This window comes from Podarcis vaucheri, assembly GCF_965113315.1.
Source record: "Podarcis vaucheri genome assembly, chromosome: 8".
Taxonomy (NCBI): Eukaryota; Metazoa; Chordata; class Lepidosauria; order Squamata; family Lacertidae; genus Podarcis; species Podarcis vaucheri.
The window spans coordinates 39,463,094-39,478,399 of NC_138766.1; the positions used below are offsets into that span (position 1 = coordinate 39,463,094).

Consider the following 15,306-nt stretch of genomic DNA (forward strand, 5'->3'; position numbering starts at 1 on the left):
ACATTTAGGAATGTGATGTGTCATTTGTGGGTAGCACATCTTTTACAAAAACGTCGTAAGAGGGTCATCTTAAATTTAGAAAACCCAGGTGGCAATATTTATTCTTTTTCCTTTCTGAGAGTCCAGAGTTCTTAAGGAAGCAATAAAGTTCTGTACAGGCACATAAAGAAAGGAGGAATGGGACTTCCAAATGTAAAAATAAAATATCATTTTATTGCAGGGGGGATCTTCTCTTTTTTCCACACAAGTATTTATTGATTTTATCACATTTAAATTACTAAATATATTTGTGTATATGTGTTCCTTTAAGAACATTTCAAAAAAGAAAGTATGCAGCTGTGCTTTAGAGGGTTTTTATCATCATCCCATCTTCTCTAGGTAGAAGCAAGTTCTTGAAGGAAGGCTGCATATAGTTTGGTTCCCTCAATGAAGTTGTACCTACATTTAAAAAGAAAACAAGATTAATAGTGGGCATGCAAAAGCAGATATAGTGCAGATGGAATATGAGAGTCTAAATTACAACTTGGCAAAAATGTATGACTACGTTAATGGGTAAGCATCATAATTATGGCCAATACTACATCTGGTTTTATTATTCACGCTTTTTCTACTTCATTTACATCAGTATTTCAAATGCTGTATGTTTAGTTTTTCCATCTTCAAGTAGCTTCTAGGTGGTTTATGTTGCACACAAAACAGAAGTCCCAAAGTTGTCTTCTCTCCAGAGATTATGCTTAAAATTCACTTACCGTAGCATTTTCCCCACTAGTAAAAGACTTCATTGCAGTCGTACCTCTGGTTACGTACTTAATTTGTTCCGGAGGTACGTTCTTAACCTGAAACTGTTCTTAACCTGAAGCACCACTTTAGCTAATGGGGCATCCCGCTGCTGCTGTGCCACCGCTGCACGATTTCTGTTCTCATCCTGAAGCAAAGTTCTTAACCCGAGGTACTATTTCTGGGTTAGCAGAGTCTGTAACCTGAAGCGTATTTAATCCGAGGTACTACTGTGTTTTAAAGGCCTACAGATTACCTGTTGATCTTTTCATTTTGACCATGAGGGGCATCATCTGGTCCTCCTATTCCTAGAAGCATTATACTCTTTCCAGTTACGTCTTGGAAATGTGAAACAATTGGAATTGTTCCACCTATTCGGGTCAAGTCAGCCTCAGTGTGGAATACTAAGAAATAGGAATAAAAGAAAACTTAATTTTCACAGACTGGTTACTTAACATTTTATCCAACTAAGTCCCAGAACAGACACATTTGTCTTTGTTGCAATCTTGAGTTAAAAGTTAACTACTTCTAATCTTAAAGTTGTGATCCTGTCCGTAACTGACAAAATCCACAAAAACAACTGTTTTAAACCTGCAGTGAAACAGTTCTGTCTTAACGTGTCCCATGACTGTTCTTTAAAATATGTTTTCACAAAACTGACAAAACGAGCCTCTTCCAAGGCCAAAATGCTCCTTCAAAATACTGTGTGAATTACGTACACATTCATATAACATTGTAGCTTTGATATTAGATGCATGTGTAGATTACTTTGGATTTTTTGTAATGATGCAGCCATTTCTATTAAGTTTTCTACACTGCTTTTTAGTATGCTGGGTGCTTCATAATAATCGCAGTAGCCCCAAAGTTTTGTAATTTGTTGCAGTAAAGTGACCAGACCTTTCTCTATTGCCTTTCTTCCAGCCAAATACAGAGGTTCATCTGTATCAGAAAGCCATGGCTTTGATGCTTGCACATTGGTTATTTCCATATGATTAGGGCTGTTCCGTTCAGCAAATTTCTTGTTCAAATGATCCATTACCTCAAGAGAATAATAGTGAAAGTTTATTCTAGTTTGTTCCTGGTGAAAATTAAATCTGTCATAATAACACAATAATATATTAATTATCTCCTTATGAAGATGCATTGTGGGATAATGACCTGCAGTATTCATGGTCTAGCACACTTTGAGCTTTGAATAAAGGCTGATCAATGTGCTGGTGATTATCTTTTGGTACTTCAATGTGCTGGTCATTATTCAAATTCCCATTCTCTGTGATTCAAGCTAGTACCTTAAATATATTATCGACTTCATTTTGAGTTAATTCACTAGCAATGCCTTGCATGTTATCCAGAAGGAAGCCTCAGTTTAATTCATGTGAAGTAAGCATACTCGAGTTGCAGCCTTAGGCTACAATCCTTTACACACCTATTTGATAAGAAGTCCTATAGAACTCAGTAGGGATTATTTATGAATGAGCATGCATTGTATTCCATTGCATGGCAAAAATCTTGTATACACCTACCTGGGAATAAGCCCTATTGAACAAAGTGGGGACCTACTTCTGAGTAGGCCTGTTTTAGGCTAGGTTGCTAGAAACATCACATCAACTGAGGAAAGCAAATGATTAGCACTGTTCACAATAGAGAGATTTTAAAGACATACAACCCAGAATTCTACCTGTTTTGTTACTACAGAGCGATCCATATGGGGAACCAGGCGTATTGAAAATTTCCCAATTACTCTTGCAGGGATTACAGTCTTAGTTCCAGGTGCAGAGAAAGCTCCTTCAATTCCATGGATGGACAAAGATGGATAGCGCGACTTCCGCATTAATAATTCTTCCTAAACAAAAAAAGCAACTTTTAAAGCAGTATATAAAGTCTTAAACAATAAGTTGCAGTTTGCTCACAGTTCCTATTATTTTACACAGACAAATGGGTTATTTATATCATAATTATCATTTGCATTTTTAGTTGCTTTTTCATGAAATGTGATCCAAAGTGACCTGCAAACTAATAAAACATGAAAACTAGATTCTGAAAACTGAATAATTTTTTGAGCCTGGAATACGTGGTCTTATGGCACCCCTCCTTCCTATAAATGGTAATGTGTGTTGTGTCACTTTTTTCAAAATGTGGTAAGCTACCTGGTATGTTTGTCATCCCCCCACCCTCACTCATTCTACTGAGTGGGGTGCTAGACTTTGGACCAAAAATCCTAATATTCCTGATGGCAGAACTAATTCAGACTAATCATGGAGAGAGTGGTTTACTGACATTTTTCTATCTCATGATACTAGACTTGGGGTTGCTCTAGAACCCCCAATCAGACAGTACATTTGCAACTGAAAATTCCACACAAGGCAGAATTCATTAATACAGGCTAAGAAAATGGTGCTAGTGACTTGTATACATATTTTACAAGCATATTTCTGCAAAAAGGGAAATGCCCTTTCATTACACCCAAAATCAGCTGCCTGTAGTAGCCATCCCAGACTGCCTAATGGTAGAGCAGACCCAGATTTGACCATGCTTCTACATCAACTATAAAGGAATTCCCACAATTTGCCCCATCCTAACTGTAAATTGTGAAACCAGCTATCAAAAGCCCAGCTTAGAATTCAATACAAAATCAATATGGCATATACTTTAGTGCTATATGTGAAGTTTCTTATGCCAAATGTGTCCTTCAGCTTCTTGAAATCCCATTCAATTTTTTCATAGAGTTTCTTTTCTTTTTCCGTAAGAGGAGCAACTGCATCATAAATCCCAGGTATCAGTATATGGCCAGAAGAATCGACAAGGGTACCTGAAAATAAATGTACAAGTTCTGAAGAGGAACTACAGAAATAACAGAACTTGCAGTTACTTTTGTTTTTTTAATGGACAGAATGTAATACCAAATATCAATTAGAATTGCTTACTTTAAAACTAGGGAATACAGAAGGCAAACCTCAAAATAGTCCTTTAATTTTTTTAAAGTTTATTGAATATTTTTCTTAATTTCTATTTAAAAAATGAATAAATTGTAGCTGCCCCATTTCCCTTTTATTTTTAGACAAAACATGTTACATGATAAACTTACAGAAAATGCTAAGCTTTGCTGTTCTCTAAGAATCTCTATGAAGAGCTATGCTTCTTCGGCATCATAGAACATGCACAACTGGTAAGGACCATTAATATATAGATAAACCCATAAAACCAGATCACCAGAGTAAGATGATGGCTAAATAAGAATAAGATAAATGGGGGGAGGTAGTGGGAATAATAGCATACATGTGGCAAGCTCTGACCCCAACCTATGAATGTTCATTAGAATGTCTATAGACGTAATAAAATAAAATAAAAATTCCTTCCAGTAGCACCTTAGAGATCAACTAAGTTTGCTATTGGTATGAGCTTTCGTGTGCATGCACAAGAAGTGTGCATGCACACGAAGGCTCATACCAATAGCAAACTTAGTTGGTCTCTAACGTGCTACTGGAAGGAATTTTTTTGTTTGTTTGTTTCGACTACGGCAGACCAACATGGCTACCTAACTGTAATATAGATGTAATAGTCTTGTTTCAGGAGAAGCTTGCTGCCCTCGCCAAAGTCTTGCTTACTAGGGTTACCAGCTGACGTTTCCAGCAAGATCTTGTGAGAGCACAGTGAAATCACATGGAGGCTACTGTGAGATCTCACAGGGCTTTTGTGAGATCTCACTGGAAGCCAGAAGCCACTGTAGCCACTTCTTGCTGTAGGAGGGGGGGTGCCCAAGGAGGCGCCCCTTGCATTCTTCCATCTGAGATAGTCTGCCTCATGGATGGTGTTATGTACTGAGTTGAATAGGATCCAAAATGCAGTAGTCTGATTGGTCCTAGAACAATAGGATTCAGAATGCAGCAGTATGATTGGTCCCAGAACAATAGGATCCAGAATGCAGCAGTCTGATTGGTCCACAGGAGCCACCCAATCCAACTCCAGGTGGAAGTGAATCCACAACCTGATTGGCCTACAGGAGAATCCCGGAATTAGCCAATCACATGGGGCCCATTGTGTAAATAATGTACGTATATAAAGCAGACATTTCGGGGGAACAGGTTTTCCTCACTACTGTGAGCTGAATAAAGAGCATGAAATCCACACTCAACTCTTGAGTATATTTCAGATGGTATGGTCCTACCTGATTTGCACATCCAGCTAAGCAAAACCATGGACTTGCAAGCATGAAAACTCCAGACAGGAGACTGTGACCACATTGCTCTGCCCTGATCATTTGGCTGCTGTTGTGTGCTAAGCTAAGCTAAGCTAAGCTATGGCTTGGCTTAGCATGTTGTCCAGATCAGTACTCATCGTTTAGCTTTCTCCAAACTGTGGAATGCCCTTCCATCAGATGTCAAGGAGAGGAGTAACTATGTAACTTTTTGAAGACATCTAAAGGCAGGCAGCCCTTTATCAGGAAGCTATTTAATGTGTAATGTTTTATTATGTTTTTATATGTCTTAGAAGCTGCCCAGAGTGCTGAGGTGGTGTAAAATGGTGGTGGTGGTGGTGGTGGTGATAGCAATGAAACAATTTCATTAAATATAAAGTTGATCTTCCATATATGACTGGGTTGCACCTCAAGGAAACCCTTCATAAAGAAAAATGCCTTCAAACTTCATCATACTAGGCACCTGTCTGGTTTTGGCTGGTAATTAGGTGGGTCAGAAGGAAAGGGTTAAATGAGTGTGACGTGATTGGCCAGTGGAAACTGATAGGAGGAGTTAGAGTGAGAGTTGGAGTTGTGTGGAAGTTAGTTGAGAGTTGGGAGTTGGAGAAGGAAGAGGAAGGATATAATTCTGTGGGTTGGTCGAGTTGTGTTGTGAGAGGAACTGTTAGGTGGAGTCAGATAGATAGTTGGGATAATCAGTTTGAAGTTGTTAGGAATGTATAATACAATATAGAAACTAAGATTAAGAAACTGCCAAGAAAAATTAACTGAAACCTTAAATGTGTTCATGCTTATAAAAATAAACTTGATTATTTGTTAATGTTAACAACTGTCTGGACTCCATGTGCACCCGTGAGAAACGGGTTGGTGGCAGCGAAGAGGCAATCACAGTGGTGGCACAGGGATCAATAGACCGTCAAACGTCCGGGGACCCTGTGTGATCGCCACAAATGCCTTCAAATATCATCACACTAGGCACCTGTCTGGTTTTGGCTGGTAATTTATTCTAGAGAGCTAGAGTTCCAGCACTAAAAGTTCAGTTTCTAGCATAGGCTAAACACACCTCTGGGGATTATGGTACTCTCAGCAGTGCCCCATCTGAGGAGCACAGTTGCCCAACAGGGATATACGCAAGGCATATATCCTGGTCCCAAGTTGTTTAGGGCTTTAAGGCTAAAAGCAAGACCCTGAACTGCACATATTGCAGCTTCTTCAGCAGAGGTGTTATATGGCACTGAGAGGGCTCCTCAGTCAACAATGAAGCCCTGTATTTTGCACTAGCTCAGGGGTCTGCAACCTGCGGCTCCGGAGCCGCATGTGGCTCTTTTACACCTTTGCCGCGGCTCTGGGGCGGATACTAGCGAGGGGAGGAGGCGCTGTACTGTGGCGGGCGCTGTACTGGCTGTGACGTCGCATGGGGGCAGTGCATGCGTTAGTCACGCACCGTCCCAACGTCACCTTCCCGCCCACTGTCAGATCACGGCTCCGGAGATATATTTGTTTTAAATGTAGCAATGGTTTTGCGGCTCCCAGTTTTTTTTTCCTTCGAAAACGGGTCCAAGTGGCTCTTTTTGTCTTAAAGGTTGCAGACCCCTGCACTAGCTGCAGCTGTCAAGGTGCCCAAGGGAAGCCCCACACAGAGCGCATTGCGGTAATCCAGTCTTGAGGTTACCAATGTTGAAATCTCAGTAGTCAAGCTTTGAAGTAGCCTAGAATGTGTGAGCTAGTTGTTCACTAGTAGAAACTCTACTTACTCAACAGATATATTAAGTCACTGGTTGCTTCAGGAACTATACCTCCGAAGGTCCCTGAATGCAAGTCTTTTTTAGCACATCCAACCTAGAAAAAAGTAGATAAAGGAATCAGAGGGTGTATTAGTATGCCGTGACATACCAAGATTTTGCATCAGGAAAATGAACAGGCACAAGCTTCACATTTGTGGGCTCATCCCTCTCAGACATGCATCAATTAAAAATTATAATCCTCACTTAGCAGCTTATTTGTTAGAAACTTTGCAGTCAAATGATAATAAAATGAATGATAAGATGTGTCTGTAAAATTAGCATTATTATTATATCCCAACTTTCCTCCAAGTAGCTCAAGGTGGTCCATGGTTCTCTTCACCTCTATTTTATTCTAACAACCCTGTGAGGTAAGTTAAGCTGGGCTTCATGGCTGCGTTTAACCCTAGTCTCCTAGGGCATATCCAACCATTACACCACACTGATTCTACTAATTGTAACAATATTAAAGAGCCCCAAATACCTCAATTAAGAAGTAGCTGTTTCCCCTTGTTCCATATGTAATACTTGGTTTGTTGCTGATCCATGAGGAATCAGTGATCACAATGTAATCAACATCTGAAAAAAACGTACTGTTTCTCTCTTCAACCAGTTTCAATAGTCCAGGGGATCCTACTTCTTCCATGGCTTCAAGGAGAAACTTTACATTCACAGGAAGTTCCTGTCAGAGAGTGGTTTAAAATGTGTTTGTTTTGTTTTGATGGCAGATTTTATGAAATAAGAAAGACTTGTTAAAAAAAAAACCACCATTTACATATTGTTGAAGTGCTTCTACTGCATTCAGTACAGCCAGAATTTGCCCTTTGTCGTCCGAGGTTCCACGTCCATACAGACTACCTTGAAAATAAAAGTGAAATAAAGAGAAGCTGATAGAATCTAGTTATACAATTGTACAGTGTTTTACAAGTTTCAGAGGTGACATAAGAGTCCTGTTGTACCAGATAAAAGGTCCATTTGGTTCACCATCCTGTTTCCACTGTGGCCAATCAGATGCCTGCAGGAAGTTCACAAGCAGAGCCTGAAGCAATACCTTCTCCCACTATTGCCACCCAAGAACTGGTATTCAGTGACATTCTGTCACTGTATTGCTGCCATTGAATAATAATAAATGCTCACCATCTTTTTCTGTCAAATTGTATGGCTCGGATGCCCATCCATCCTCTAATCTGGCTGGCTGCACATCCAGATGTCCATAAAAACAAACTGTATGTTTTTTAGGGTCCTTTTTAAGTTCTGCCAGAATGACTGGTGGCAAACGAGGTGTACCTCCATTATGCAGCTAAAGCAGAAGCGATGCATTAACAGTGCAATCCTATACAAGTGCTAGAAGCTATCACTTGCCTCTTTTACCCAATCCCCTCACCTCCTGACCACATTATAGTCCATCTATATATATTGTTAAGTTGTGGGTGAACATATCAGACGACACAGCGATTCTTCAAACAGCCCTTCTTTATTCAGAGGCCAGAACAGAACTGAGCTGAAGGGCTCAGTGAGCCTGCTTATATAGAGCTCCAGTACACATAATTGTTACAAATTTCTAAAGCTATCCAATCACTGAAGGTCACTTTCAATCCCTTATTTGCATAACTATCTACAGTATCTCCCTGCTGGCCCAGGGTGAGAACTTCAGTACATAACATATATAGCTGCTTCCTATGTAACTTATGTTACTGGCAATTCTATCTTTCCTTTAGATCATATTTTTCAATTGTGATCCAGTGGACAGAGACTTTATTTCTATCTTCTATACTTCAGCAAATATTGGAGGAGGAGGAGGAGAGTGGGTGACCAAAACACATAGCATGAAAGACTGGAATGTTTTAGGCAGATTAACGAAGACTCTTTAGAGACATTAAGAAGTAGCCTTAAGACAGGCATAGGGAAACTTGGCCCTCCAAATGTTTTGGGACTACAACTCCCATCATCTCCAGCTAACAGGACCAGTGGTCAGGGACGGCCACTGGAGGGCCGAGTATAGATTTCATGCTGAAACACAATAATTACCTCTTGTACACCCAGTTCTGCCAACTCAACAGTTCCTCCTAAATATTTTATCCTCTCTTCTGCTAAATGTATCATTTCAATCAGATCTTGCCTCTTCAGAAGGTTACTGGAGTCACTTTCAATGGCCACCCATTCTCTGAGTCTCTGTGAAAAGAGGAAATTATGAGGGGGATGGAATCCACATTCCAGGTAACACTCCTTCACTCTAGTTTTCCAGCTTGTCTCAAAATAGTACACCCGCTTGTACCTGTACATATTCATGTTGATGTGCATCAATGTACTGAAATATTTGATCTGAAGGGGCAAGTGATGCTTCACTGGTGATAGTTGTGAAAGCAAGAAGAAATACAAGGGATATCTGAAAGAATAATTACTATTATTAGTATCCTGCAATTTTCAGAGCCAAAATCCCATACTGTTTGACCTGGACTGTTTGGTTACAGAAGATTCCACTTTATCCGGGGGGCAGGGGGTGAGACTAGAGTTTGCCCTATAAGTTAAGATTGCTGTTTGTTATTCTATCACTGTTGTCTTAGTCTAGATTAATCTTTGCTTTGAAAAACAAACCGCTGGCAAACACTTTCATTGCAATAGTTCTGTTTCCTGACTGCTTGCCTGATCTTTGCCACTTGCCTGAGCAGTGAGATGTTCCAAGGACAGTGCTCTATGCAATTTAGTTTTCTATACAGTTCACTATAGACTTACAGTGCCTTTTGTGGGGAGGGACACACACACAGAGTGTTTTTAAGGATTATTATATATCTCTTCTGCATATGTTCCATCAGTCCAAAAGCAGACTGATGGATTCTTCTCACCCATACCTAGCATTTGCAAATAGTAAGAGAAACAGGCAATACTTCACCATGGCAGTAGAGACAAGTAGTGGCAGAATTTATTCTTCTTGTCTTCTTTGCCAATAGAGTCGGTAAGCAGAGGCTGTGAGACGTCCTCTTATTTCAAAATCCAGTAAGCTTTTGCTTTACAAGTCATTCCGCACCACCAATTTTATCTCAGTTCCCACTGTTTATTTAGCCTGAGCAAACAGTTTGCTAATTTGTTAACTGTCTGGTTGATATGTTTTTTCCAGGAAGTTACAGTTACTGTGCAGTAAACACAAGCCAATCCATCAGTGCCCACAGTGTTGGAAAATAATTAAGTATAGTGTGAGTATCAAGAGAAATTTAAGGATTGTAAAAGTTAATACAGTACGGAGAATGAGAGCTGTCCAGTACAGTGCCACTATAGGGCATGGCCATCCAATGTTTCAGTGTCGCACAGTTGTGGGTCCAAGTTGCTTCTGGAAGAAGTGATGAGGAGTCCAATATGCCCAGAAGAGAAGTATTTGCTGGATTAGGCATAAACAAAGATTCAATACGAAAAAACTTCCCCCAACTTTGCTCCCTCACTACCCCTTCAAAGCGCCTTCCAGCTTTTAGTTTTGTTCTCATTATTTTTACTTTACCTGTAAAAATTGAAAAAAGAGTAAAAGTATTTTGAGCAACAAACTCACAGGACCAGACATTGCAATTCCAGGTTTGAAATGTCCCTGGGAGAAGTGGATGCTGGTGCCATTACCCACTTGCCACTATTTTAATTTCTTGCAACGTCTCAAAACAGTGCTAAGTTGAGGGTATTTTGTTGGAAATTAAAATGATCCAGACTGGAGCACTGGAATTTATTGCATTTTAATTTTTAAATGGGGACCAGGGAAGGTATCAGCAGTGAGCCCTACAAGGACAAGCACCAAAAGATGTCCAGTGCTAACACCAGATCACAGGGAAATCATAATCTCTTTTAAATAGTACCAATTCCCCTGTAGCCAAACCCACAAATAAAGCCTTAACTATGTACTCAATTAGAGGTGCACTGCACTACAAGTTCAACTTCCACCTTATCTGAAATTAGGTACCGTATATCCTTGAATAGCTGGCATGGACACATGTGTAAATTCATATGCAGAGCTGCAAATTTAGCAATAATGAGCATTATTTAAATAGCATTGCTATTATATAAATCTCATCATAGCTGTGAAGACTAACCTGGGTGCCTGCTCAGTCTTCTCTTGAGGAGTGAACTGCTAATGGGCAACTTCAAGGCTGCTGCTCTTCCTTCCAAGGGATCTCTATCTTCCAGCTGGATTTGGGCCCTTCAACTAGAGAACTGTCATCTGCAAAGTAGGCCACATGGCCACCTAAATAGACCCAGTTAATAAAGCAGTCACAAAATTACTGGCCATTTGACTGCCCACAACCTACTGCCCAAATTATTCCCATTCTGATTTGTTACTGAACTCTGCGAGGAGAAAGATTAGTTCTCAGAGAGCCACGTCCCATTTTTATCAGTTATCTGCGTCTCCTTCACTGAAGGTTTGAGAGGCCCTTGGTAGGTTTCTCCATTGGGAAGTGGATGTGGGATGCTGTAAGAGGGAAAATGCAAGGCAGACGCCTGCAGGTTCTTGGAAGGTGCAGTAGACCAGGATAGATCCGATTACTCAGGGCCGTTCTGCAAGGATACACATCAAATGTACCACAAGCAGACTTGTACCCATTTCACAACTCTTCTGCAACGACTTCTCAGTGTCAAACGTGCACCTGCCAGCCCACAGCTGATGGGGATATAGATTTGCTGGTGAGGTTCACAGCAAGCATATTGGTGGGCGGGAGTCATGATGGGCATCACTAATCATGTCACAAAATAATAGCCCATATGTGCCCAACCACACTTTCCAACTGTGTTCAGATTGTGGGAAGGGTTATGAGAGAAGACCTGTGTGACCATGCACAAGGCAAGCATGAAATGTGATTCTGCAGAAAGTTCGCTTTTCTAATGGAATTTGAAATGTAATTGCAATGTTGATGAGTGCTTGCAGCCCTGATATAATAATGATCATCATCATCTTGCCATTATGAATATGCTGGGAAAATATTTCTTTCCCCCCCACTATGCTCATCAGAAATAGCCACAAGCAAGTTCTCACATATTAATGTGCTATAATTGTTTTTGTTTTCAGCTTTAGTGGTTTTCCAGTGTAATTAGCATCAGAGCAGTTGATTCTGATGAAACGCTGCAAGCAATTAATGCTTCACAGAGGATTGCACCAGTAAAGACAGATGCATTGAGAGGTCTTTTAACAGCCTTAAATTACCTATTGACAAAAACATATGCACAAAACTCGGAGTAAAATGGCTGTCACCAAAAGAGAAGAGAACTAAAGATTGCTGTTCAAAGAGATTAAAAACTTGGAAAGAGATACATCTGCTGTAATGAACAAATCAGGGCTTTTGTGGAACATTAGGCAAACATTAAGACTTTGGCTTGTGGATGGGAGAAAATATACAAAGACAGTGCACACTGTAGATTTTATTTACTGCATTTTGTTGTTACTAATTCCCTGAGTTAGGGGGCCTTTTCTGGGGCCATAGCCCAGATGTAGAATTGTGTGGTCCCTTCACTTTTTAGTTTCTCCTCCTGTCTGGTGAAGTAAATTCACATGTTATTATTGTTGCTGTTGTTTTGCTGCATTTCAAAATCCCATTTAAATTTATAGAAAAACTTTTAAGATGAACCTAGCATACTTTCAGTGGCAATGATCAGTGTTTGACAACTGAGATTCAGTCATTTATCTTATTAATTGTTGTAAATTGCAAGGTACATTATACAAGCATCTCAGAAATAAACATGGAGGCACTATTCTTTTCCTCTTCTGATTTCCCTCTGTCATACTGGCCTGGTATGCACATAACTTATCAATAGGTCCTTGAACCTTTGTCTATTTGGGATGAACAAATATTGATAAAATGCTTGAGCTCAGCTAATTCTCACTCAAGTAAATGGTTAATCTGGGACAAATTTCAAGCTCTTGGCATTATTTAATATTAACGCAAAACTGTGTGTGCATTAATTAATATTAACACAACACTTCATATTGTGTATTAAGGAACTGCAGCAATGTCATCATATCACAATTCCATCGTATCACAAAGATATTATTAATCTTAACAAAATACACAATTTGAACAATAAGTTGCACCATGTAATTATAATACTAATAACTCAAATTTTAATAGAAGGCTTTCATAATCTATTTCTCTTGGTCTGTTAGAAGACTTTATCACTTTGTTCCAATTTCACTGATCTTTTCATAATTAAACCAGACATGTCTATATCCATTTTGCCTTATATATCTCCCCAAAAATATTAATATGGTGAGCCCATAAATCCTATCTGGTTCTAAATATCTTTTAGTATCATCAATAAATTTATCCCAATTGTCAAAAAAATCCTCTCTCTTCTCTGTCTTCATTCTTTGACCCTTTAAAAAAACATCAATATCTTAGATTTTCTATAATTAAACTGGCAGTAATTTGTACAATTACTTGGTGCTACTAGTACAGCAAGGCAAGGCTATATATTGTCCCCCTGCTTATTTAACTTATATGCAGAATTCATCATGCGAAAGGCTGGGCTGGATGAATCCCAAACCGGAATTAAGATTGCTGGAAGAAATATCAACAACCTCAGATATGCAGATGACACAACCTTGATGGCAGAAAGTGAAGAGGAATTAAAGAACCTTTTAATGAGGGTGAAAGAGGAGAGCGCAAAATATGGTCTGAAGCTCAACATCAAAAAAACGAAGATCATGGCCACTGGGCCCATCACCTCCTGGCAAATAGATGGGGAAGAAATGGAGGCAGTGAGAGATTTTACTTTCTTGGGCTCCATGATCAGTGCAGATGCTGACAGCAGTCACGAAATTAAAAGACGCCTGCTCCTTGGGAGAAAGGCGATGGCAAACCTAGACAGCATCTTAAAAAGCAGAGACATCACCTTGCCAACAAAGGTCCGTATAGTAAAAGCCATGGTTTTCCCAGTAGTGATGTATGGAAGTGAGAGCTGGACCATAAAGAAGGCTGATCGCCGAAGAATTGATGCTTTTGAATTATGGTGCTGGAGGAGACTCTTGAGAGTCCCATGGACTGCAAGAAGATCAAACCTCTCCATTCTGAAGGAAATCAGCCCTGAGTGCTCACTGGAAGGACAGATTGTGAAGCTGAGGCTCCAATACTTTGGCCACCTCATGAGAAGAGAAGACTCCCTGGAAAAGACCCTGATGTTGGGAAAGATGGAGGGCACAAGGAGAAGGGGACGACAGAGGACGAGATGGTTGGATAGTGTCTTCGAAGCTACCAGCATGAGTTTGATCAAACTGCGGGAGGCAGTGGAGGACAGAAGTGCCTGGCGTGCTCTGGTCCATGGGGTCACGAAGAGTCGGACACGACTAAACGACTAAACAACAACAACAACAACAACTAGTACAGCATTATATCAGCCCAGATATCTACTGATTCCATGCAATTTATGCCACTGAGCCAAACACTTTGATTTTGTCTCTGCAAATGTACAATAAGTCCAGCTTCCTTCTGTCTTTGCTCTTCAAATGAAAAATGTATCAAACACCAGGCAGCAAACAGTTTTCCTTATCAGTTTGGACCCGCTCATCATGTTTAGGTGGACTAGCCACTTTGTGTTTAGTTCAAATGTTATTCATAGAACCATTCAACACATAATTATATTTGTTTTAAGATGAAAACTACTCTGAAGAGAGGGCGTGTCATGATATCAGAGATGTTTGACAATCACCACTTTGCACAGCTGCTTCAAATCAGCAGGTTCTGTTCCCCCCTGAGTTTGATGCTGAAAAGAAGACAGTATCTGTGTGTGAAACAAGGTAGTGTATATGTTTTCCAAAATAGATGTACTCAGTGCTATTTTTCTAGAAAAAGAGGTGCCGGACCTCACCATGAACGCTTCCCTTCTTCTCTTATAATGGCAATGGTGCCCATTTGGCAGGTGCTAGAACTGAGTTCCTGTGAGTTCTGGCTGAAAAAAAGCCCTGGGTGTGCTCTTGGTTTTTTGTATACATTCAGACACTCCTGAATAGCTTCCTGTTTTCTAGAACCAAAACCCAGTCTCAAATATCCCAGCGCATTATCAGTAAATAAGCAGACAATGTAAAATGTAATAACTGTACTACTAAAATTCTAAGGATGACACCAGCATCAGATCCTCAACACTACATGTACCATGGTTTAGTCTTCCCATGGCACCGAACTCACAAAAGCTAAAAAGGAAGATGAAGCATATTCTGCTGTGTTGTGGACCCAGAAACTGAGTGACAGGGGAAACTATGTGGCACAAAATACCCTTGTTGTGTGCCTTCTCCATGAGAGGTCCAGAGGGCAGCAACACAAGAACGTGCCTTTTCAGTGGTAGCTCCCCACGTTTGAATGTTCTCCCCAGAGAAGCTCGCTTGGCACCTTCATTAAATATCTTTAGGAGCCAAGCAAAAACATACCTCTTCTCCCTGGCCTTTGGCTAATTAAACAATCTATGGCCTTCTAAACTGTGTGACGAGGGGTTACTGTTATTGTTTGCTATTAAGGTGTGTATTTTGTGTTTTTATGTTGTAAACTGGAATAGAAATTTAATAAATAATAATAGTAATAATAGTAGTAGTAGTAA

At 40.0% G+C, this 15,306-nt stretch overlaps 1 protein-coding gene across 1 annotated transcript; it reads right to left on the reverse strand.

Annotated features, from left to right (window-relative positions):
* Positions 1-194: 194 nt before the first annotated feature.
* On the reverse strand, positions 195-9,792 carry LOC309539289 (beta-Ala-His dipeptidase-like). The gene is made up of 12 exons (XM_082235271.1): positions 9,644-9,792; positions 9,029-9,139; positions 8,782-8,925; positions 7,891-8,053; positions 7,529-7,611; positions 7,238-7,435; positions 6,727-6,811; positions 3,426-3,586; positions 2,456-2,620; positions 1,675-1,816; positions 1,034-1,181; positions 195-438 (listed from the first exon to the last, which is right to left on the reverse strand). Exons 1-12 carry the CDS (start codon positions 9,644-9,646, stop codon positions 375-377), a joined length of 1,467 nt encoding a protein of 488 aa, XP_082091397.1. The 5' UTR covers positions 9,647-9,792; the 3' UTR covers positions 195-374.
* Positions 9,793-15,306: the final 5,514 nt, after the last annotated feature.

What these genes read in the sequence shown, in the direction of transcription:
- LOC309539289 (XM_082235271.1), bottom strand. An exon ending in CAATTTGACAGAAAAAGATG is followed by an intron (nt 7,612 to 7,890) that starts GTGAGCATTTAT and finishes TTTATTTTCAAG; the next exon opens with GTAGTCTGTATGGACGTGGA. An exon ending in AAGAAAGGCAATAGAGAAAG is followed by an intron (nt 1,182 to 1,674) that starts GTCTGGTCACTT and finishes CCTATTTCTTAG; the next exon opens with TATTCCACACTGAGGCTGAC.